Source organism: Diplotaxodon limnothrissa, linkage group LG7 (genome assembly GCF_057381915.1).
Source record: "Diplotaxodon limnothrissa isolate DT_005_m linkage group LG7, D_limnothrissa_male_GT1.1, whole genome shotgun sequence".
NCBI lineage: Eukaryota > Metazoa > Chordata > Actinopteri > Cichliformes > Cichlidae > Diplotaxodon > Diplotaxodon limnothrissa.
Window position 1 is genome coordinate 4,218,552 of NC_140602.1, and position 25,222 is coordinate 4,243,773.

Here is a 25,222-nt window from a genome sequence, read left to right on the forward strand (position 1 = left end):
ATCCTGCTGTTTTCACTGGCCTCTGCTCTTACTCTGGAAGCGGAGGAGAGAATATCTCCCGCCAGAGCAGCTCAGTGATGCCAGGTCAGCAGTGAGTCAGGGGAGCTGATGGAGACAAACATTTATCCTTCCAACTGCTGTTCCCTTCCTCCTGCTGCCCTCCAAATCTATCAATGCCACCACCCCACACATCTGAGAAACAGACCGCCAGAGCTCGCTGACTCATGAGGAAGGTTTCCAGAATCCATCTTAGCACAAATGTTCATGTTTTGTTGTTGATAAATGATGATCAAAGCTAAGACGCTTACGGGGGAACCCACCAAAATGACCAGAAAGCCAGAGGGAAATAGAAAACGGATAGGAGAAGGTGAACAGTCAAGCGGGAGACTGGCAATCAGTACCTTAATAAATGACTCCAAATTGCCATTAAATAACCTAACATTAAAAACAGAGCGGGGTCTAGCCCGCCGGGTGCCAGTGAGGGTTCTGTACGGCCCATTGGGATGTCTAGAACACAAAGAATGAATCAGAAAAGGCAAACAATGCATTTTGTGGTTTCCCTCTTTGCACATTTATGTCCTTTCAAAACCTGAACTGAAGAGGAGGATGACTAATCTTCAAAACCTTTCAACTCCAGGTGATGGCTGGATGGATGAATAAGGGTATTTTTTCAAACACAGCTGAAACCCATGAAATAACATTTTCTTTATAGCCTTTTTTTTAATCCTCCACCAGATACAACAGGCCAGAGAAATGCCAGACCCACTGGGAGCTTTGTATGTGTCAGCATCCACCTCGTGACAGAGCCTGCAGGTGACAGTCCCTTTTAGTTAGTGTGTATGTTATAATTCTGTTCTTGAGATCTGGAGGACTTAAGAGTAAATTTTCCTCCTCGAAGAGGCAAGTTCAAATTAAACTTCTATTCCTTGTTGAGTTACTAGCCACCAAATAGGGTTCCTTTCATCAAATTAAGCATATTATCTGCTGATAACAGCCAGCCAACGTCAGTCGATAGCGACTCTCTTTAAATTGCTTTAACCGGCCTATGTCTACTACTGCAGAACCCTTTGCAACCTGTCTCTATCTCAGCCTTTCATTTTGTTGTGTGTCCGACTTCATCAACGCCATCAGCTGTCACTGATTTCTGCTGGTCTCCCTGTATATGGTGTCCACCCATGTGCATCAAAGGAAGAGAGGTCCTAGAACTTACTGACAGAAATATCATAATATATAAAACTAGTATAACTAGCTAAGTTATGTAACTACAGAAGTAGTGAAAAGAAAAACTGTCCTGAAGTTTCAGTCGCTGTTGAAAGGGAAGTGAATATGCACAGGTGCTGATGTGTCTACTTTACCTTGTGGTCATGTATTCAGCTCGGTGGCCTGAGATATGAGAAAAGAGACAAGGTGTGACAAGAAGTTAGTTGGGTGGACATGCCAAGACTCATCACTGCAGTCCCTGCAGGGAATTGTGCATATGGCTAACAAAGCATTTGCCATCTGCTCACAACCACTGGCCTTTTGAGCAATCCAAAAGAAACCCATACACACTGTTTTTCCACATAATATTATAACCTGTGCCGAGACGGTTACATCAAAATGTAGTTCAAACATCTAAGAGGACACAGATGCACTTTTAAAAGTTATGGGCGCATGCACACGCACACAATACACAGAGCTAAGTTTAAAACAAGCAAAAGAAGATGAAGCAAAAATAACTACCAAATGGTTTCGCATAACAGGAAGACGCTCAAATTTTTTGGGTGACTCAAACTGTACTTCATGCAGACACCAAAATGACTAAGTAGCATGTGGGAGAAACAGGAGGGTTTTTTCTTCCTCTTAACTTAAGGCTTCATTAATCATTCAGCGTCGAATTTGAAGGAGACCACCGGGACTGCCTGTTAGAACAATGAACTGACAAATACAAGCTGAGCCCTTTAGGAGATCCTACCAGTGTAGAACAAGGGGGGCCTGTTCTTATACATGGCAGGCCATTAGGTTTCAAGCAAATCAATCACTAAGATGGATAATACAAGTTCATTATTGCCCCTCGGCTCTGACTTGCCTGGTTTTAAACCAGATTACAATCTAAGAGCTTTGACTGGTGACAAAAGCAAACAAACAACAGGAAGTTTGCCACAGAATAGACTGAATTTGCTCAAGATGGACTGCCAAATATAATAGAATTCAGTAAAGTACACAATTATTTGTTACACTAGATGTTTGGGTATTGATTGGGGTTAATAAGTCATTTTGGCTGGTAGAACATTTCCCATTTTAAGGTATGAATTAAGCACAAGTACAATACAGTGAAGAGTCTAAGGGTAAATACAGGGTCGTGAATGTACCTTCACCAAGTGCCCTCTTCAGCAAGTCGTGCTTGGCCTGCAGTTTGGAGATGAGATTGCTGCCTTCCAAAAACTCACGGAATTTCTGTGGAGAATTTAGAGTAATTACCCAGCAGCCCTGAGCACCGGCAGGAGCACCCACTCTTAAGACGGCAGTCTGTGATGAAGCAGCCAAGGGCAAAAGGACGTGCTAAGCGCCCCTTTTAGAAGCCCTTATCAGAGCATGTCCATCCCTGGATTGAAACAAGATTGCAGCTGGCAGCTGGAGATATTCTGGGGCAGTTACTCCTCTGCCAGCTGATCAAAGATTTCATAGGAATGATGTGCATAAGTTAAACATCACCTACAACCCAAATATCAAGTATATTCATATATAGATAAAAGCTTTGACTACATGTTCTAAGATTTATTATATAGATTCTGTGGTTTATGATCACACAGGAATGAATCTGTTGTAAAGCTGCATTACAGACAGCATGGATTTGATATTTATTTCTGTTTTCTACATTAAAAATAAATTTTAAAGTCATTACTTTCGCTAACTTGCAGCAGACATCATCTCTGCACTCACCATGAAGTAGAACTGCTCCGTCTCTTGCTGGTTGGCTCTCCTCTTGGCGATGCTGGGCTTGCTGAGGTACGTCTCCGACACTGTGGACTTGACTGATTCGGTGGACCGGCTGTGGTGGAAGCACTCAGACACATCGTAGTCTTCAATGGTCACCATGTCCTGGATGGTGGTCAGGGTTGCCTCTGATGTCTTTTTGATCTGTGAAAAGAAGAGAAGGTGAGAAAAAGCTGATGTCATCTCTTCTATATCACTATGTTACCATCTCACTATACACAGAAACTCACTTCACTCCCTGAAAACCACTCTCTATCCCAAGACACACTTTAAAATTCAGGTGGTTTCTGACGAGGTGAATGTTCCCTAAAATAAAAGAATTTCCCGACGGTTCAAAGTGACTTATTTATCATTGTGTTCACACTCACGGAGTGCAGAGGTGAACAGTGTCAGATGGAAATGCCAGATTGAGCTGTAGGCTTTTAAGATCCATTTTCATAACCACGTCTTCCTGTCAACAGTTCTTCTCTCAGAGCTTATAAACACCAGGACTTGGCCAAGCATGCCCCACCACTTAGTGTGAAAGATGTTCGACCACTGCTGCAAGAGCTGCAGGGCATAACTGTGTCCATAATATTATGACATAAGATGGCACAACATGTGACATTCAAATGAGAGAGTAGATAAAAGTTAAAGACGCACACACACACATCCAGGGGGAAAAACTGATGTGTGTGTGCACACTTTGGCACGTTTAAGCCTTCAGAGTCATCCCAAATGTAAATATGTATATAAGGGATCAAGGCACTTGCAGAGTATGGACCAATGGCAATACAAACAGAGCAAATATAAACAGAGAAAGTAAAGGAGGCAGACAGGGAGGCATAAGAGACTAAATTGAAGTGTGTTAAGTGTGAACATGAATCACTGATGTGGAAAAGCCACAAAAAACCCCAAACAACAACAACGACAACACAAAAACCCACCAACAAGCACTTCCCTGGAAAAATTAAGCAAAACTGCAGCATTTCATGGAGACACTCACCATGTCAGTTCACTTACTGAGATTTTAAAAAGGTGGGGAACGCACAGGTCAATGGGACCCTGAATGTAATGCAGCTGGAATTCCTCTTGATTATCCTTAATGATCAGAATGACCTCACCTCAAAAGGTAGTGACCCCATTTGTCAGTTATTTAGTGAGCGCAAGCTCAGAGGTAATGAAAGAACAAGGCGAATTCCTCGTGTTACAATTATACACACTGAGACAACTGTGGATTGTGGCTTGTTTCTTTTAAACTGCCTGACCCGTGACTCATTTCACCTTCAAAGAAGAAGAAAAAAAAGAGTCGCCCTGAAAACCAAAGAAGACTTTTCAGCTTTCATGTGTTGCTGTGATGAATTACACTGCTGACACACATGCTCGTGCACACATGCTCGTGCACACAGAATGGATGTAGTTATCCCACCTTTCATGAAGGAAAGGAAACACGCAGACACGGAACATGAAATGCTAGATTCAGTAAAGTGAAACTTTCAAATGACTAAAAAGGCAAATTTACACAATGACAGGTAACTTCTAACATGTAGCTGTTGGTTAGACTGAGTGCGTTTGAGTTCCTCTCCCTGTGTTCCTGGCAGCCTCATTCAGAGTGGCACCATGGAGGCGAGAGGCCCAGCTGTCATCATGAAGACGAGAGCCATGCATGTGTGATAGAAATGCTCCTAGTGAAAAAGTTGTTGAGTTTATCCATTATTCAGCAGACGGATAGTTACCAGTGTTCGGTGCAGGGCTCAGTTACAGCAGAGCTCTTAGAGAGACTCGGTGGATATGCGTGTTAATCCGTAAATTATAAACCATAAATCCGGTGTCTCTATACTTTGATATAGACGTTCCAAAAGTAAGCAAGTAGCCATCATTATCTAAACTGAACTTCAGCACTGTTAAAAGCAAAAAATAATTCCAGTCGCAAAAAAGTGGAATAAAGGTTTATTCTGCAGGGAAGCACACCACTCCTAGTTAATCCTACATCCGTCATCAGAAGTCAGACTGCAGTCCACAGCTTTCAACAGACCCGGCAGTACAGTAAGTGGGTAATTCGCTGATCTTCCGCTATGAGCACACACACAGGCTTTGATGTGCTTCCTTGATATTTATCTGGAGGAAAAACAAACACCCCCTGCAAAGATGATGCTATTAGATTGCCAGGGTTTAGTGTGAAACATCTTGAGAATAACCATTAAGTGTGCTTGTGTATTTGCAGGAGAAGACGGCAGAAATCAGAGGAGGAAAATTAGTCTGTGTGAGCACTGGGTCATGCAGAGGCAAATGAGATCTAAATGGGCAGATTATTAAGTCTGCAAAAAGACAAATCACACTGACTGACTGATGAGGAGAAATGAAATTATGTCCTTAGAGAAATGAGTTTTTTGATGAAAGAAATCCAGCAGGATTATGCTAAGCCCTACGCCTAAATAAAAGTGAAATCCAGCGTCCTTCTCCCTGTGTTGCACTCTATCCAGCGCCAATGCAGAGTAAATTATTCAGCAATGTTTTCTTTCACCAACTTCACGGGAGCCAAAGAGGTTTGAGGAAGCAGCTGCACTTCTCTATGAAGCACTGCCCTGTAGTTTTTCCTGTCCAGATAAAGACAGACGCTCCTTCTCCCTCGTACGTTTGACAGTCCAGCTTTTAGGTCGCCACAGTGCTTAGAAAGTTCATTTTCCAAGGATGTATCTGGCACATCATGCCCAGGAAGAGGGGCCATCTGGTGATCCTAACATGAGGCAGCGGCGCCCTCCAATTTTGACCCACCAGGACATCCGCTTCAGCGAGGCAGGAGGACAAGGGCATGAAGCAACCGGGGCTTTTCAACCATACACACAGTCACAAGTATATGCACAGTTGATTAAACACTATACGTACTGCAGACAAACTGTGGTGACGCCAACAGGACTCTGACTCGTCTGGTTATAGTCCATGAAACACCACAATCTGAGTCTCAGTAAATAGGCTGTGACTGAGGATCATTTTCACCACTGACTGACTGATATTTTCTTCTAATGACGTGGGGTGTATGTGTATATACACATACACACATTCTGTCATAAAGCTTGATAAATTCAATTAATAAAGTTAATGAATGTATTTTGCATATTCAAAAAAGCCGCACATACTGTTATTCTGCACTCATAGTTCATTCCTGTAGACGTATAGTTTAGACGTCTGTTTAACTAAAGATTTGACCATCTGATCAAAGGGAATCTAAAATGATGATGAGTGCAGATGAAGTTGTGAGGCCTGCTCCTGTGTCTTTGTAAGAGGATAAAAGAAGAAAGTGCAGCGATGTGGAGGGAGAGAAGCAGAAAGGAGAAGCAGGTCAGACGTGATACAAAGTAACAGCCCGATGGAGGTGACTGCACTCTGAACCAACAAAAAGCCTTTCTTCTCCATTTTCAAGAAAACAAAATGTAAATTTACTCAGGCATGCTGCAGATGCATTAAAACAAAAGAGCCTGAGAAGCAAAGAAGCACCCACAATGTCAATGCAGCACAGGTGGGAGCAAAACGACAGGCTTCACAGAGAGGCTTTCAGAGGCTACCTTCGGGGCATGAGCAAGAAGAAAAAACACAGTTTGTAAGCTTGTGTCTCATCTATAACTATTTTCCATCTCACCTTGGATGACTTCTGGCTGAAGTTAACTTTGTTGAGCATCTTTAATTCACTGTCAGCACCGTGCATCCAACAAATAAACACATAACAAAGCTGCCAAATCTCAGGCAGACAACAAAACTGAGACATGTTTGACGCAACTAAACCCCCTGCAACACAAACACCTGGATTGCGATTTCCATTTTTCTTGCCCCCATTTTACCTCTTCATTTTCAATCTTCAGAGTAGCGATACGAGACTGCAGCTGCTGGAACCTCAGTATAAGCTCCCCATTCACTGGTGGCTGCACTGAGATCTGACATACCTGGAAATATAGACAAATCACAGCATCACTGAGCATGTACCTGAAATTTCAAGCTATCAGAGGAACAAGGTCACGTAAGCTCTAAATTTAAACAGGATGTAGGCATCCAAATTCTTTTTCCAATTGCAAGGCAAACCACAGTGACGTCTCCCAAATGAATGCAGACACCGATGCAAAAACAGCTAGTAAACAGACACGCTATCAGCAGAGTGCCAGCCAAACAGTAAAATCCCTAACACATGTTGAGCTTCATGACTTCAGGGGACGTAATAACACATGATTTGTTAATTTCAGTACCCCATAAAACCTGATCCAGCAGCCCATACGCAATAAAAAGCTGCACTCAAGCCACTGAATATCTGACTAATGCTGAGATATTTTTATTTTTCAAAATTAAGCTCAAAGGTATTCAGTATATTTGCACCACTTATTAGATAAAATCCAGCTGCACCACATACTTCGTCTCCCATGTGAGGCTGGAACTCAAATTTTGCTGGAGGACAGAAGGCCGTAGGGTACATCTCCATGAACCTCTGTCGGTCACTTCGTGGATCTAAACTGTCCACTGCATTTTCGATGATGTCAAGACCCTCGTGGCGTGACGTCTCCAAGTTATATTCGGCAGACAGGTAAGTCCGCAGGGCACGATTCAGACTGGCATGATAACCCAAATCACAGCACTGGATGGAAAAAAAAAAAGAACAAAGGCAGATTAGTAAATTGATTTTATCAATTATGGTTGATTATTATGGAGCTTAGACTTTCAGCTTTAATTTAAGAGGGTTAAACAAAATCATTCAGTTATTATTATTCATCAACTTTACACTCAACCTTTGGCAAAAAAGTAACTGAATAATTCACCCACAGACTATTGTTACTTAGCCGCGTTGGTTATTTCTTCACATGTTAAGCAGATAAAGAAACCTGCAGTTGATTCCAAGTGTGACAAATGCATTTCAAAGTGGTTTCTGTAAATCCAGACCGTGATGCAAAGGAGCACTCGGTGACAGTGAAAAAGCCACCCTCAGCGATAGTAGCAATAGCAAACCAATGACAAGAAGAGAAAGGAGTTCATTTGCACAGACCTGGTGTGTAATACCAGACAAAGAGTGACTTTGTGTTACTAATTATTTTGCTGTGCTTATTTTTATTTAGATGATGTAAATTATAAACCGTGGATGCAATAAAAATGTTTTAAATTCTTCTTGTTAAAAGTGAAGAGCAACTCTCAAATTTACACAGAAATATAAATGAGCAAAGCTGGCTACATTTTATGGTTAAAAAAAAAAGAGACTAAATGACATCACTTTCTGAGCCAAAAGTATTGCCTCTGTGTTGCACGACTCGAGCCGTACCTCCGGGATCTGATTTGCCAAGGTCACTGCTAACAACAGCACCCACCTAGAGCTCCACACAGAGAAACACAAAATGGCCTGAACAACTGTCAAACACGATGCTACAACCAGCCTGCTTGTACACTTTGTTTTTCACTATAAAAAGTCTCTTCATCAATAAACAAATGCTTGTGAGCCTGCACACAAAGCTCACGCAGAGAGCATCTCTCACACAATCACACACACAATCACACACACACACACGCCCTGGTGAGATGTGAAGGCTTCTGAGCAAAGCAGGGAGAGGGGTAATTTCAGCGCACAGCATGCCGCTGAATAGAGGTTGCATTTCTCTCTCCCTCTCTTCTCTCCTTCAGTCCTGTCTGGAATATAAAAACCCAAACACTTGCCAAAATCCCAGCCGTCTCCGGTTTCCTTAGAAACGCGACAGAAAGTGGTGCAGTAAGTTTATCTCTCTCTTTCAAAAAAAAAAAAAAAAAAGAAGAAATGACTCAGGTAATGAAACTGTGAATAAGTCATATATATATATATATATATATATATATATATATATATATATATATATATATATATATATATATATATATATATATATATATATATATATATCTGTATTGCATAAAGCAAAACAAAGAAAAACAACATGATCAGATTAGGTAACAATTGTCTTTAATATAAAAAAGAAGCCAGTTCAGGGCCACGCCCCCTTTTTATTCAACCAATCTGAAACATGTGAAAAATAGCTGTTACATAATGTATAACTAAATATTAAACATAGGATTTCAATAATGACAGAGTATGGTAGGAGGAAAGAATAGCTTTCATCACCAAAGTTAATAAAGCTGCTTTAATTTGGTCCTGCACTATAATTTCCATCCCACAGTCTAGTGTCCAGAACTCTTATATTAAGCACAGCTGCTAAAGTCATCAGTCTTTCTTCTGAAGGTCAGAGAAAAAGCCCTGAGCAGTAATTGGTCTTTTGCATAAGAAGCTCAAACAAATATGAGAAAATCTTAACCGGGGGTGGGGGTGGGGGGTCAATGTCTATAAAAAGGGGTGAAGTAGTGATTAAGGTTGGGTAATCTTCTCCATAATCTAACTGTCCTATAGCAGCCTGGTATCATCAAATAACCTATCCGCACCGTTACTGTGGTGGCGCACAATTATTATCAACTTAACAACAACACTACTGATTTGCTGGGTATTTTTGACATTGTTTATCAGGACGAATAAAAGTACTGATGCATACATTGATTGTTTGGACAATAAATCAATATGTTAAATACCACAGTTTAATCTGTATCAGTCAAAGAAAATTTCAAGAGGCCAAAAACGAATGCAGAGACATCTGCAGTGCAGGCACTCTTCCATTGTTGTGCAACAATGCTTTTGATTAATTGTGTATAGGCATTTAATTGCCAAATTTTCCATATAAAATTATTCCGGGAAAATACATTATTATTATTATTACTACTACATGTACCAACCAGTATCCATCTCCCAAAATCTGCATTGGAAAGTAAAAAAACAAAAGACCACCACTTAAAACGTGTGTGTTCTGATTATTAATATTCTCCTCAGTCTCACTTGAGGCAAAAAAAAGTGTGTGCAGAAGAAGAAGAAGAAGCTGGCTCACAACACGACTGCCAAAATCCCGTGGTTTCATACTTACATCAATTAAGTCCGACAAGTCGTGGATGTAGTATTTGTAAACGGATGAGTTTGTCGCTTCCAGCGTCAGCAGGTACTCGTTCCGCGCTTTGATCGACTTCAGCTTGTTCTCGGAGTACTTGGCTTGACGCTGATGAGAGAATTAGAAGCAAGAATGAGAAACAGACAACAACAGAGCGAGCGAGACGGGGTGAATTTAATGAGTGAAGATTTGCCTTTTGACAAGTGATTATGCTTTCATGTCTCTGCACGCACAGCGAGTCACAGTGCTGGGACTAGATTACTGTCAAAACAAAACATTTTAGGCAACGTTAGAGATAAGTTACAGTCTGGCATGAAAAGGACCAAGTACGGAAAAAAAACAAAAAAAATGAACTAAAACCAGGCTGTGGCCTTGGTTTCAACTTGGACACCTCAGTGTGGGACAGAAGTTTTTAACTTACACTTCCTCTTCAGCAGACAAGCATGAGGCTGTTAGTCAACACGCGCTGACCACTGCACTAGGCTCTGATTCACACACTCCAGATCACCCATATTTTAAGACTTCCCAAAAGCATTCCTGGAAAACTTGTGTTATAAAAAAATCAGTTGCCTGGACTTTAATCATTTGCCACAGAGATTTAACAGACAACAGGCCTGTTCTAAGAAAACAAAGCCTGGGTGAGTCTTTTTCTTTTTCAATACTGAACAGTTATTTTTTTCTCTTTTATGGTGCAACTACTGGCTTTTGCTGCCTTTAACACCTGGCATCTTACCTTCTCTTTCATCTTCTCAATTTTCTTCACAGAGCTGCGCCTCTGGTATTTTTCCTCCATTCGAATGCTGAAGACAGGATCAGCCCTGCCAATCTGCTTTTCTTCTTGCTTCTCAGCCTCCTTCAGCTTGCTCTCAGCGCTGATGCTCTCCGAGTGGTACATGTGATACGTCTTCATCACCTGGACAGGAAGGAAAAGGCATTGTTTTATTTCAAGACCAGAAAAAACAAAAAAGGCAGCAGCCTCTGGGTGTTGGGTTAGTTCCTGTGGGGTCAAAGATCAGAATAATCCATCGTCTTAATCGTGACCTAACCCGCAAATAAGGCTTCCATCTTCTGACTCACTCATTTATCACCTATCGATTCAACTCCTGTCAAAGCACTCATCGCTCACAGTTCTTCTTGTGCTGAACCACAAATCAAAGAGTCTTTTTTGTTTAGTTAAGTACACAAACCACACAGGCCAAAAAACTAAAAAGATGCACTCAGGAAGTTATCAAGAGGACTATTTTTAGACTTTCAATTCAGCTTTTTAATGAGATGGTATTTGGCTCTGGCTTCATGTCTTCATGTAGCATAAACTTCAAAAATGTGTCTTTTTCTTAAAGCTATAATCGCATTTAAGCTGAAGTCATTCACCGTTTTGCCTTCACACTGTAACAATGTAACACAGCAGAAGTTTATTACGCTGATAGTGGCCTGCTGATTAGAGCTACTTCCTAAAGCTTGAATCATCCTCCTCCTGCGTTCCTCACAGTACTCCATGGATCCATTAGGCAGTGACTCAGCTGCAAGTAGCAGGTTAACTACAAAATACAAATAATGAACTTTCCAAACTTTACAAGAGAGCTGAGAGCTGATAGTCTTATTAACATAGATGATAAACAGACAGTGGACTCATAGGAAAATAATGATGACTCAGTGGCATGGTAAGAGGAAAACTGAAACAAATTCATGATGTCATTGTGAAGTCTGAAAGCAGAATAGGCCACTCAACCCCACACATCCATGAAAATGAAGACATTAGGGAAGCATTTGGAGGAAGAGAAACAAAACAGGTGAAAATGACGAGGAGAGGAAATGAGATCTGAGCTGATGGTTCGTGGCGGTCGGCCAAAACTACTGAACTAAGTAGAAGGACCAAAATTATATTCAAACGTCCAAGGCAGCAATATAGAGCACAGAGCGGTTTAACCTGGAATGAACTGACTCCGGCAAATTACAGCTCCACAACCTGTGTATGAAATACATTTGTCTGCACAAAACCTCAGCTTCAGTACAAATAGAGACTCACCCATTCAAAATCTAAACATCTTTCCCCCAATGTGAGTTATTTCTGTACGAGTGGAACAACAGAGCAAAGCCTGGTTTGTCTGGAGCCCTTCGTCTTTGGTGGGGTTGGCTTAACTGGAACCAGTTTAGAGATGGGTGACTGACCTTGGTCCGCGTACTCCTCACTTAATGGTCTGGAGTCTGCCACTGCTGTGTTTACTTTACCGCTTTTTTTAGAGGGACACATTTAGACACGGACGAGACCTGTTATTTCAGTGGCGGTGGCCGACACTGGGACTGCGGCTGTCTGATGCAACAGCTACCCTGTGTGCGCGCGCGTGTGCGTGTGTGCTCACGTGTGTCCTCCCACTGGGGTTAAAGCAGGCCAAATCTACAGCGTGGACTGTGGTGAGAGTGACACACATTAAGCTCGAGAGTAACACGTTGTTGTGTTTGGAGGAGCGAGGGCTGGTCTGCCCCCTTTACACACAGGGGAAGTGTAACCAGCTTCAGTCCTTCATGGTGAGTAACTGGAGACTCTATAAGCAAACTGAACTGATCTTCAGTGAATGTTCTGGGAAGGCAGAACAACTGATTTGACTTGTTGCTACATCACCGTACATGCAAGGTGACGATGCGTCAGGAAAGCAACTAAAAACACAAAATCACACACATGAACAGTATTACTGAATTATATTTCATAAGCTTTAAACCTTAGGTTTGTTGTTATTTATGAAACGCTACTCACGCTATACATAGGCTACAGTAATACACAATATTTAATAAATATCAAACATTAACTTTTCATTCATTTTACTTTTTAAAGGGTTTGCTGGAGTTTGCATATCCATGGCTTCTGTGAGGCATTGAATACAAGGACTAGCAGAGCTGATAGTCAAGTTAAGGCAGTAACTAGCAGGGTCAAAGGTACACAGAGGCTGCTAACAATACAAATGAAAAGCGTTAGGAACTACACTGCACATGTGCAGCCTGTGTGATGCACCAGTTTGACAGCTTGGTAAAATTTCACTGACCTACTGGGGTGAAATTTTAACCTGTGAGTTGACAGGTTCAGAGCCATGGTTTGGTTTCTTGCAACCTGCAAGCTAGTAGTCTTGGGCACATATAGCATAATTACAATGGTTCTCATTTTGAATGTAGAACTTTGTTGCGTGTAATGCAACTTGGACTTTTCCCAGGTTTTCTGTCTGTCTCTGATGTCAGCTACTGAAAGAAATAAAGAATGATAGGGAGCAAGTTGCTATTTGGCTCAGACCTCCCAGTGTGACTTTGCATGAGTCGTTTTCAAGAGCAAAAAAAAAAAAAAACTGGTGATGAAAGCTATTAGAAACAGAATATGAACTGTAATGAGTCAAGCAAACACAGAGATGAAAGTTTGTAGCTTTGAATGGCTGATTTATGAGAGTAAAGGGGACAGTTTTATGCTTTTGTGGTGCAAAGAAATGTGACTTTTCCTGTACTTTGTTTGCAATACATTTGCTTGAATGTTTAATTTAGAATCCATCAGATATCTTCCAGTTTCAGGGTTAAAAACATCAAGTTGTTACAGACAGTAAGAAATTATTGAGCTCAATGCTATAAACTAGTCTCAACCACAGCCAAGATGAATGTATTCAAGTGCATTAGTGAAAAATAGCAGTCGTTACTACTTACTGTGTATAGCTCATTGAGGACTTTCATTAAGTCTTCCTGGAGCTGAAAGGCTATTTCTTTGCTCTGTAAAAGAAATACAAAAAGGAAAAACAATAAGAGCAATACAAAGAAATCACCATTATCACACAAGAAATTCATGTTCTATCCAGGTAGTTCCCCTTTAAAGACAACACAGTATAAGCACTGTGGGAACAACCATTACTAAACTGCAGCTTCACAAATCTTTTCAGCAAATGCACACTGTTCGTTCTATATCAGGTTTAATATAAGTGCCACTGAGGTGAAACCATTCTCTACTCTTAATGGTGCACATACAAAACAGATGAGTGCATTTATAATACTGTGTCAAATACAGGCTTTTGTGTGTGAAAGTGGTGCCGGTGTCATGCTAGCTTTTCCACTTAAATCATCGAACACCGCTAGAGTTTCAGCGTCCACATGCTCAACACATTATCTGGCCTCTACGCCTTAATGTAAAAGATTTCTTCCAAATATGTTAACTCAATCAGCCGCGCCACAAGGCTGACTCAGTAATGCTATCACACACACGCCCACAGAAATGCATCTCATGGTTGTGGGATACAGTTTAACAGTGATGGTGTGATGGATTTAGAGAGGCCTTTACTATTAATTTAACAGTGAAGCTTCCATATTTCTTTCACACTGACTCATATAGCGTATCAGATGTTTATGAGATTATGAGTCATGACAATGAATTTTTGATCTCTCCACTATAGTGTTGCCACCTGGATGATATTACAACCTTGGCCTGTGCACCAGGCCTATATCAAACCCAATTATCCTCAGACAAAACTCATTGTGGGAGCCACTCACAGCGATATGATGGACAAGCTTTCTGAGTGGGTATCAAGCCAGCTCCTGTAGTAAGAGAGTGGGGATTTATTTTCTAAAGATATAGAGGGCATTGTAATGCTGAAATAAAAACTACATTTAATATTAAAGGGGGCTATTGGGAGTTTTTGAAAAAGGCAGCACAATGATTTTAGGAGTGAGGGTAAATTTGGGGCGAGTTCACGAGCAACAAGATGCACATTCCTGATGCTGGCTTCAGACTGTTGCAATGGCAACAGTTGTTGCCAAGGAAATTAGTTATGTAGCTAAACCTGTTTGAATGTGCACAATGTTTTTGGGAAGAAAACATGAATTTATATCCAAAAAAAACAAAAACACCAAAAGCATTGCAGATTGTGAGTCGTCTTAAAGCCGTTTTTATATTTTACTGAATAAGAAATTGCAAATAGTCAGTCTGCCAGTTTTAGCCGCACGATACAGTTCATAAAGAGATAAGCTGAAGCAAGCACTGAAGCAAAGTTAACTGGATGCATTTATTTTCACAGTGCAATATATTGTGCCGTAGTTGTTTATTACTTGTGACACAAGATGCTGTTAAATGCATCACTGACCCAAGTGAGTTCTCAGACATGATCACGCTTGCACGAAACACCACAAGTTTTTGGCTATAACTGAACCGTGCATATGCAACCGACCTGAACCGCAGCAAGACTGCGAGTACTTCTACGCAGATTTTCACAGTCTGTCACTCATGTTCTTCATGTTGCTTACAGGTAGAGCTGTACAGTGTCCAAGTATTTTAACAGACAGCAAAGAGGATTACGCTCTCAGTCACTGGCTGCTAGGCTGGTGTCTGAAATTATAGAGTCACGCTAGGTGACCTGACTGATCTGCAACACCTACCTAACCACCACCTGGTCTGTCATTTCCCCAACTTGGAGCTTTTTAGCTAATCGGGACATAATCAGAGAATTAGATTCCAGGAGAAACAAACTCAGCAAGAGGAAACCTCAGGCATGTTTGACAGGTGAGTGTAGATAAGGAAGTTACTAAGCAGTCTTACGTTTTTTTGGTGAACTATACGATCACCTGGTCCTTGGGTTTATCAATACTCAGTAAACTGCCTCTTAAATGTAAATTCACACGATTGTAAAGACACAGACCTTCCCCTGTGGGAAAATCCATTAGCAAGCATCAGTTCCATGGACAGGACCTTTGACTATCTGTCAGATCTAACACACATCAGTTCTTTCCCATTGAGGAGGCTGGGAAGTGATCCAGAGCTCAATGAAAAGCCTTCTCAGAGATCACAAGATGTGCGAGAAAGAATGTGTGTACACGTGTGTGTGTGTGTGTGTGTGTGTGTGTGTGTGTGTGTGTGTGTGTGTGTGTGTGTGTGTGTGTGTTGGATGTGAGAGGAATAAAGAGGGAAATGATCGTAAATTACATTTACAATCACGACTGCCTTTTACCAGAAAAAGCTACACGTAGCATGAGGTTTCGAATTTTGGAAACAGTTGTTTAGCGAAGCTGTGTTGTGTAACACATGTCGCTGATTTAATTTGCACAACGTTTTTTCCTTCTTGCTTAAAGGAATCTCAGCTGGGGGGTTTCCAATTCAGTCCAATTCATTAAAAGGATCCTACAAATGGGTTTTCCCTTTCAACTTCATACCATCTGTATTCCAACCACATTAGAAAGATGAAACAAACCCAGTGAGAAGAAACCATGGCAGCACTTAGGGAGTGGTGGGTTTCATATTGCCACTGCCATTAATCACAGTATAGAGATGGCAGCTGTATACGCTGCAGGGCCCGTGTGTACATTAGTGTCTTCCGACTGTAACTTGGAATTTGACCAAATGACACAAATATTGAACCCTTCATAAAATGTCAGCCTAATTATTGGTTAGTCCAGCTGTTTCACTTGTGATTTAAAAAACAAACAAACAAATACTCTGTATATAATAATCTGTTAAAAATGGTTTAAAACTAAAAGTTGCATTGTTATTTATTATGCAAATAAGAAACTAAATTCATGTTTTTTGAGCCGGTGTTCTGGGAATCCATCTTACCTCACAAACCATCCTAGCGGTTGTTTCTGCGCATGTGCTTTGCATGCGCACAACACAAAATTAAGTGTCAAACCATCATATCTTTGTGAATATAAGCTAGAAGCATACTCTGATGGGTAAAGTTAAGTGGCAAACCGTCCTACATACTTACATTTCTGCTGGAATTCTTGTGTGACGGCAGGAATGTGCATAAACTACGTACGGTGGACGATTTGCCAAAGCAGGATGATTTGTCAGAACACCGGCACAGCGGACGTCTCTGAGAAGTTGCAAATTCAATGATGCAAAACATTCAACCACCAACACTAATTTTTCTGCTCAGGAATGAAATTATTGAACATAAATAGCTTTAATTTGGCATCTTTTACTATTTTTTTCTGCTTTTTGTAAAAGTGTAACTTTGAAAATTCAATGACAACATCAATAATTTTATTTTAGCATTAAAAATATTATTTTGATTAGAGCATTTGCACACACTGGTAGATTAACTATTACAGAAACATAAAAATTTGGTAATTATCGCTACTGTTAGGTTTACTCCACAGCTGCCCTGAATTAACATTGAGTGGTGGACTAATACATTTGCAAAGCACCATATTGGAGGTGCTGGTAGTGGATTTTGGGATATTACACTTTTTGTTATTACACCAAATCAGTTAAATAGATTCAGCTTGAATTATTTCAATATTTACACCTTTTTGTAAACTTATGTGTTGCTTTAAGTTCAAAAGTGCCTCGAGCTCTAGGAAATCCACCATGTAGCTGCTGCCACAGAATATCACTTTCATGAATAAAACAGGGCAGAGCAAAACAAAGAGCCAGTTGTATGAATAATGAAAACTTGATGCATGTGAGAAGATCTTTCCAAGCATAAAGACAGAAAAAGCTCGCTACTCGAGTCTTGCGTTTAAACACACAAAAGAGGAAAAAATGTGGTGCTTCTAAAGAAAGCCGTGGTTTCTTTTTAAGTGACCACAGTGCAGAACTAAAGAAATAAATGCACACGCCGAACAGCAACCGGAGGATGTTGACGAAGACAATATGGCCACTATGGGGTCCCTCCTCCGCTGCTGCACCTCGCAGCATGAAACCTGAACATACAAGGAAATATAAACACGGGTCTTTGATGTGGTGGAAGGATGACAAGAGTACAGCTGTCTCCTCAAAGCTGTGAGGGAGTCCACGTAACATGGGGGACTTCTCTGTTGTTTGTGCCTCGTTATTGAAGCTCTGCTGAGATCAAAGGCTCGGGGAAGCTTTAATTAGAGTGCGAGCTGTGTCTCGGGTCTCCAATGAGCTGGGACCTCCCATCAGACTGCTTCTTGTCTGCGCAATGTCACCTGGATACACAAAGTAAATGCCAACTTTAAAAGGACAGTCTATAAAGTGGCTCGATACAGCAGATTCCACAGCAGTAATGGGGATGCAGGTGGAGTAATGACAGGACTGCACTACTCCACAGTTTGTGAGGAGTTTCTGAGCTGCATTAAAAATATGTATCATTATTGAAAGTAGTCTATCATTATGATTGTGAAAGTAAGTTAAGCCAGGACAGAGGTCGGTGACTCGCGGCTCTTTTGCTCCTCGGCTGTGGCTAAAATAAGAAAATGTTAAATGTTACAGGCACAACCTTCCCTGTGTGACGTGATCTGTGCGTATCAGGCGCTCGCCCACATGTGTTTAAGAGAGGGTTGAGAGATGTTACGAGTAGGTTTAGACTCTGTATACACAGAAGGTTTTTTGAAAGTGAAAATGATTGCCTTCGTGAAGCTGAACTTTATAAATTGTGCGTAAATGATTAGTATTTATTCAGGTTTGGATGTTTGCATCTGTAAAATAGTTTCACATGGTGGTTTTTTGTTTTGTGTGTGGATTGAAGCACGTGCGTGTGAGTCCTCAAAAGTTCATTGTACACATTTGCAAAGCTTAGCTTACAGTTGTGGATCATATTGTGTGCATTTGCAACCCTTTTGAGACAAATGTTATAGTTTTCATGATTATTCTTGTTTTAAATTATAGCGGCTCTTTTCCCCCAGTATTCGCAACAAGACGAAACTTTGAGAAAATACTGTCTGTTTCACATCTGGCCTCGTTAGTAGAACCAGAACCCTTTAAAGGGAAATGAGTGTTGCAGCTTCCTGTGAGTCTGCTGGGGGTTCAAGGCAAACCAAGAAATTATACTGCTTTGAAGACCAAATTTAAAAAACAAAAATGTTTCCTTCTTTTTAAACAGATAAGATCTTGGAGGTTTGCAAGAAAGTGGAGCATAAAAAGATTGTGCAAGCTAAAATGACACAAAGGCGCTCCTCTGAAGAAAAGACACTTTGTAATTTAGGTTTGCGGTGAGTTCATGTGACTCCTGCAACATAGGAGCTCATAATCTGTTAGGGAGTCGTCAGCTTTGTGGTAGAAAATGCAGCAGATTGGTTTTGGTCATAAAACCATGAGAGACCAAAGACGTTCTGAATCTTAAAGACTGGTGACCGAGCTCCCAGCGCACTACTCTTAATTCACAAAACGAAACCACGGGAGCGCCACAGACCATCATACCATCAAACGCAATGCTGAATATATATCCTGCATATCATGCGACTAAATATACACTGTTTTTGAATGAATGGATGCATTAAAAGTGAAAGATTGTTTATATAACATGAGGGCCTGGAGACACTGCTGCCCAATGTGACCGCTACGAAGAATCTGGATCATGTTAGTGGTGACTTTGAGTGTTTTGCTGATCAAAGAAAAAGGCACATGTGACCCATTTCTAGCAGAGGTCAAACATCAGTATAATGAACAAAAAAAAACCTTCAAAAGCAGTCAAAATGAGACTATGAGAATTTAAATAGACAAGGAAACAGTGATGCAGAGAAAAATACTAATTTATTAACTTATAAAAGGTCATTTGTGTTATATATCAAGTACATGAGTGTTTTGTTATACAGTTGTACGATAAACAAGGCTGAAAAGTGCCATGAATTCCTGCAAATTTGCAAAAAGAAATTGTGCTGATTTTCTTTGTTTTAAAAAAAACAACAAGTTTTTCCCTTTAAACCATAAAGGAAATGAATGAAAACTAAATGAAAAATACCTGCTGCAATTCTTATAGCACAAATAAAAAGACTCAAAAGTCATTTTTAGGCTACGTCCACACTAATGCGTTTCCGTTTGAAAACGCATCGTTTTCTCTTCGTTTTGGCCTCCGTCCACACGGAGACGCCGTTTTCCTCAAGGAAAAACGCAGCGTTTTGAAAACGCTCTCGAAAACGCATACATTTCAAAACGGAGCTGCCCCGTCGCAGTGTGGACACTCGAAAACGCAGACTTTCTAAAACAATGACGCATTTTAGTCATGTGATGCAGTCATGTGACCAATCAAACAAAGACAGCGGAGGGCGTTATACAGCAGTTGTTTTGTTTGCTCTCAATTTTGACAGCCCTAAAAAAAAGATTAATATCAGTTTGTACATGCTCCAGGTAGCTTTTCTTCAAATTCTTTAATTCTCACTCGCTTTCACGCATGCGCAGGACTGGAAGCGTTTTGTGCTGTTTCAATGTGGACGCACAACTTTGTGAAAACGACTGAAAACGCTAGTGTGTGTGTGTGTGTGTGTGTGTGTGTGCGCACACCGCCTCAACTCTAAAAACTACTTTGCCCTTTCTGCCCTCACCTTCTTGAGTAGCCGTGTAGAGTCCTCGCTGATCTGCATGAACCTCATGATGACATTGTTGAGGTAGATGTCACTCAGTGTTGCGTGGTCCTTACTCTCCCTCCTAACCTGGTTCAGCAGCAGGTACCAACAGTTGACTGGTGACAGCAGATTCTGGTCTTTCCTGAGTAAACCAATGGAAATAAGAGTTCAGATAAATTAGGGAATGAAAATGAAAAATTATAAAGTAATGGTTATAACGGAGGTATTCCTTGGTTAACTTTTGTGCCAGACTGAACAGATCATGGAGTAAAATTCACTTTATTCATTTTACAGAGTTAAAGAGGATTTACTATTTATATCGTTTTAGAATAATTAGTGCAACCTAAGGTCTTTTGTTTTTTTTTGTTGTATTTAATGCAACAAATTCCCATTAAAGCACTTATCTTTTTTTGCCAGACAAAAGAATGACTGAAATGTGGCTCATTCACACTACACTGTTAACCACCCATTACTTCCAAGCCAAGCTGTTGTGCTGCTGTGAAAATTCAGGAGCTAAATGAGACATTCTTTGTTTAGAAAGATCTATTTGCCCCCAAAACAATTTCATACTTCAATACTATTATCAAAATAACCTTGCAGGCCTGTACAAAATATCTGTATGCATTCATCTGAACATTTTCCTATTGGCAACTGTTGGCTGGTTTAGACAGCATTTCCTCTTTTTTTCTAAATGCAGGAGATCGTGACAAGCAGGATGTTTACAAAAACCTCAAGAGCACCCATAAAAAACCTCAAGAGCACCAGTGCTCGTCACTAAAGCAGAAGACAGATTCATCATAGGCGTCCCAGGGTGTTAAATGTCCCATGCACCACAGGCTCTGGGCCAAAAAGATTCTCCAAATATTACAAGGACTACACAGCTAACTTGGAAATATCAGTGACATTTCTAGGGCAGAGCTACAATGCTCTGAGCAAAAATGATTTTCTAAAACCAGGGAAGAGTGTCCCTAAGACTATAAATACACTGTGTAGACTGGTGTTAAAGAAGCCATGTATATGTTGTAGGTGAACTTGAAGAGTAGAGTAAAACTGCAAAAAGAACAAGAAAGACAAGGAAAAGAAGAGAAGCTGCACAATAGTGGATAATAATAGAAAAGAATTCAAATAAAAATACAGAAGTCAGAGAGGCGTTTCCTGCGCTGTGTGCCGCCTGCAGCCAGGCTAACTGTAGGACATTGTCCAGACCAGAGTGAGCTGGGGCCCTGTGTAAGCAGTGGCCCGCAAGCGGACTTCCTCTGGGTTAATCTATAACATTCCTGCTGCCTGCAAAAAAGTGACACAGAATATAAGTGTGCATGCTTGTGCACATGTGTGTGTGCGCTTGGGAGAGAACTGAAAGCTGGGTCTTGGGTCAAGTCTTTCAGGAACCATATGGAGACTCGCCTCTGCACCTCTCCAAGTTTGCAAAGACGGACAACATTTGTCAACGCAACAGGTGAAACTTTACACTTGGCAAAGCTGCCCAGCCCTGACCTAGCCTTCAACATTGGCACCACATCTGCTTGGTGAGCAAAAATGAAGAAAATGAACAACTGATGCAAACATTCCAAACAGCTGAAATGTTTCCTGAGGTTAAGCAAAAACAGGAAGACAACTACGCAGACATGAAAAACATCCAAGGGGATTCGTTTTTCAAAGAAACCAGACGAACATGATAACATGTCCAGTATGGTTGGGAATCAGAAAATAACTACATTTTAAGACAATAGTATTGCAATACATTGCCTGTGATAATGGTGGCATCACAAAGCAGCGGCATATCATTTTAATACATTAGTTCCCTGATTTGCTTTCCTCAGCTGTCCCTGACGTCAGCCCTGTGAATGTGCCCTTCATTGCAAGTTAGTTCACTGTACCTTCCCTCACAGCACCATGTGAAGTCATGGTAAAATGAGCCATTTAGCACAAATACATGTTTAAACCACATTTGTGTGTATAAATAACTTTTACACACGGAGAAAAATATAGATTCTCACACTCACTCAAGCAGTAACTGTGCTTGACGGCATCACTCACCATCTGTCAAAGAGCAATTACTATAGAAATCCTTTCTGGATTATGTATCAGATCCATTCTACAGCACTCAATCTAGACTTGTGGGAACAGTACTAGTTTGTGTTTATTAATTCACTCATGTTCTCAGGTCCAGATGAATCATGTTCTGTAGGTCACTGACAAGAAGCTGGACATAAAACGCCACAAGCCACTAAACAATTTAATACTGGTAAATTGACTCCTCAGACTGGAAAAAAACCCACTGTACTGTCTGAAGTAGGACAGCATTACTAAGTTTAACCTAATTTAACACCAGAAGTAACCTGTAACCTATGTGCACATGGCTAATAACATCCAGGGCATCCAACAAAAACGGCATCCACCTTTCACATGAAATTTGATTAAATCTGAAACATTTAAAGAATAATGTAGCATAAGTAACAGTGTAGCACATGTTATCAAATTAAATCAATTTGTTTAAAAAAAGAAAAAGAAAAGAAAGAAAGTTTGATTTAGTAGGGTCAGCCCCTTCACAAAGTATAAAGAGGACAGGCAAAAAACAAGTGGGAAACCCACACAGGCTGTGACAACATAACCCCCTGGGAGTTGCTAACCCCACATATAATGGCAGGAAAGTCTCACTGTCATCATTTCCCCCTCAGCCAGGGCAGGAACTGGGTCAGACAGAACAGTGACAGATAGACAAGACTCCCCACAAGAGCCAAACACAGGTATGAAAAGAGGAACTCGTGTGTAGAAGAGGGGTGGGGGGGGGACAGAGGAACAATGTCACCATACTTGCACTCTCATACAGCAGGATGACACTAAAAATGAAGGATACCAATTCAGTGTGTACAGTATTTAAACAGAAGGTCTTATCAATAGAAATGGCAAAATAGCAAAGTTGTCTAGTGCCACACTGATTTAAAAAAAAAAAAACAACAACAACAAAACCCCCAAAACGTTTCACTTTAAAGTGCACAAATCTCCAGCACCAACGAAGCTGACTCGCGGTGCAGTCTTTCTGCTTATTTGAGTACACATTTACATTTTAAAAGGAAGCAACAGAATGCCAAAGGCTCATAATGACCACAGGAAATGCACCATTTTCTTCATCACTGGTCCTGTGAAAGAATCCCAACAAAGTTGAACTTAATCAAATGAGAATGCGTCAGCAGTTTTCCCTAGACAGCAGGTAGTTATGTGTGGCATTACACAGACTAAGCAGCCACGATGTTTTCCACACCTCCCGCTAATCCTCTGAGACAAAGTGAGGAAGTCCTCTAACCAGCGGCTTAATTTCAGATAAAAGCAGCATATTTAAGACAATCCCAGTTGTGGCTGATGCTACATAAATATTTCAGTTATTCTTTTGCTCTCCGATTCCACGTCCCCTCCCTGAACAAACCTTGCATAATACAGTATCTGGTTGTTTGCATGTGTGTGTTTAAGAAAGACTGGGGGAGAGAGAGAAGACAGTGTTTGCCCATATTTGTTCATTTGTGTGTGTTCTGCAAACAGCCGCTGAAACACAAATAGATGGCTCTCCCACAGAGTGCTGCAGTGGACAGCACTGTAATTTTGTTTTCTTTCAAGAAGATCCCCCCCACAAAAAACCCAAAACTAAACTGGTGGCTCTGAAGTGTCCTAATGCCCGTTCATTTTCAAAGCTGATGTGCTGCACTCAGAAGCTGCTGCTGTCTGCTTTACTGCAGCATTGCCAAACATCCGGGACACTTAAAGCTCTGAAAGTTTTCGTATCTATTACACTTTTGCTTAGACCAACATGTTTAACAGCATGTGTTCTCCAAAGTGTTCTAATTTGACTTTATAGCTGCTAATTGTTACGTTTAATTGGGACAATTTTTTCCAATGCTGCGCACTGCGTTTACTTCTATAATGAAGGCTGAAGAACAAAACCTAAAAACAGAACTACACAATGATCTCTTCATAGTTAACCGTAAAACAAAAGTTCTCTTGGACAACAAGAGTCTCAGAACAGGCAGTGGCTTAGAAAAATACTAAACTACATAATGATCAAAAGTAATGATGCCTGTAAGACGCTATATTCACATATTTGTTATTATTGTTATCTCTTTTGTTATGCTGAAGTATGTTGAGAAGCAGAAACGAGCACCATTACTTTAAAATTTACACTTTTGTTGCGTTAGGCCATTTTCAAATGTGGCTACAGTCTTTACTCTACTTTAGAGTTCAGCAGACCTCTACTGCAGTCTCCCTAGACTCCACAGGTATAGCTCAGCTCAGTACAGGGCACCCCCGAAGCAAGAAGCATTCCTCTCCAGCAGCGAGCAACCGCAATACTCCCACAGGTCGCACAAAGTCTGTACTTTCAGATGTGCACAAACTTCATTTCACCCCCGAGAAAGACTGAACTCCTACTGTGTCAAAACTTTTTCGTAGCTTGGAATAGCTCGAGAACTTTATGGTAACACGTAAATGGTTCAAGAACAACATAGCTGCCTTCCAACAGCAGAAAACTAGGTTTAGTCTTGTCAAACAAAATCACACATGGCAATGTTTGCAGACTGGTGGAAGGAAATTGTGGCATCGTGTCTTTATAGCTTCACAGAAACATGGTTTATACGAAGGGGGTATGGGATCACAGAAGCATAGCATCAACCACCACCTGTGTTTTGCCCCATTTCCTAGAGGCAACTAAAACAAATACCCATGGGATGAGGCTCGAAGCTGCCTACAAGGGAACTTTCTAAAGAAACTGAATATGTCAAAAATGCTGCATATTAATGCATTTTTAACTAAAAAGAATGACATCTTGAACGCTCATCTCAAAATCTGCTACGCAAACCAGACTCAACAACACTGCTTCATTGCCAACACTTTGTGAATACAGCTGGTCTTGACCAGTTCTTAGATTTAGCTGCTGATTAAAGGACGATACTTCAACCAGGAGCAATACAGTCAAAATAAGCAGAAGTTTAAATTTAGCAATATGGCTCCCTGCCCGACCATGTCCATACACAGAA

At 40.8% G+C, this 25,222-nt stretch overlaps 1 protein-coding gene across 4 annotated transcripts in view; it reads right to left on the reverse strand.

Annotated features, from left to right (window-relative positions):
• srgap1a (SLIT-ROBO Rho GTPase activating protein 1a) overlaps positions 1 to 25,222 on the reverse strand; it is a 78,552-nt gene that overhangs the window by 20,629 nt on the left and 32,701 nt on the right. For 2 of the 4 annotated variants that reach the window (XM_085359022.1, XM_085359020.1), the window contains exons 3-12: positions 20,178 to 20,340; positions 13,620 to 13,682; positions 10,675 to 10,854; positions 9,921 to 10,049; positions 7,352 to 7,573; positions 6,792 to 6,893; positions 2,923 to 3,120; positions 2,352 to 2,436; positions 1,356 to 1,383; positions 402 to 507 (exon numbers count right to left, since the gene is read on the reverse strand). In XM_085359022.1, coding sequence (XP_085215148.1) covers positions 402 to 507; positions 1,356 to 1,383; positions 2,352 to 2,436; positions 2,923 to 3,120; positions 6,792 to 6,893; positions 7,352 to 7,573; positions 9,921 to 10,049; positions 10,675 to 10,854; positions 13,620 to 13,682; positions 20,178 to 20,340 — 1,276 coding nt within the window. The remainder of the gene's footprint in view (positions 1 to 401; positions 508 to 1,355; positions 1,384 to 2,351; positions 2,437 to 2,922; positions 3,121 to 6,791; positions 6,894 to 7,351; positions 7,574 to 9,920; positions 10,050 to 10,674; positions 10,855 to 13,619; positions 13,683 to 20,177; positions 20,341 to 25,222) is intronic. The other 2 variants (XM_085359019.1, XM_085359018.1) reach the window with 1 other exon arrangement.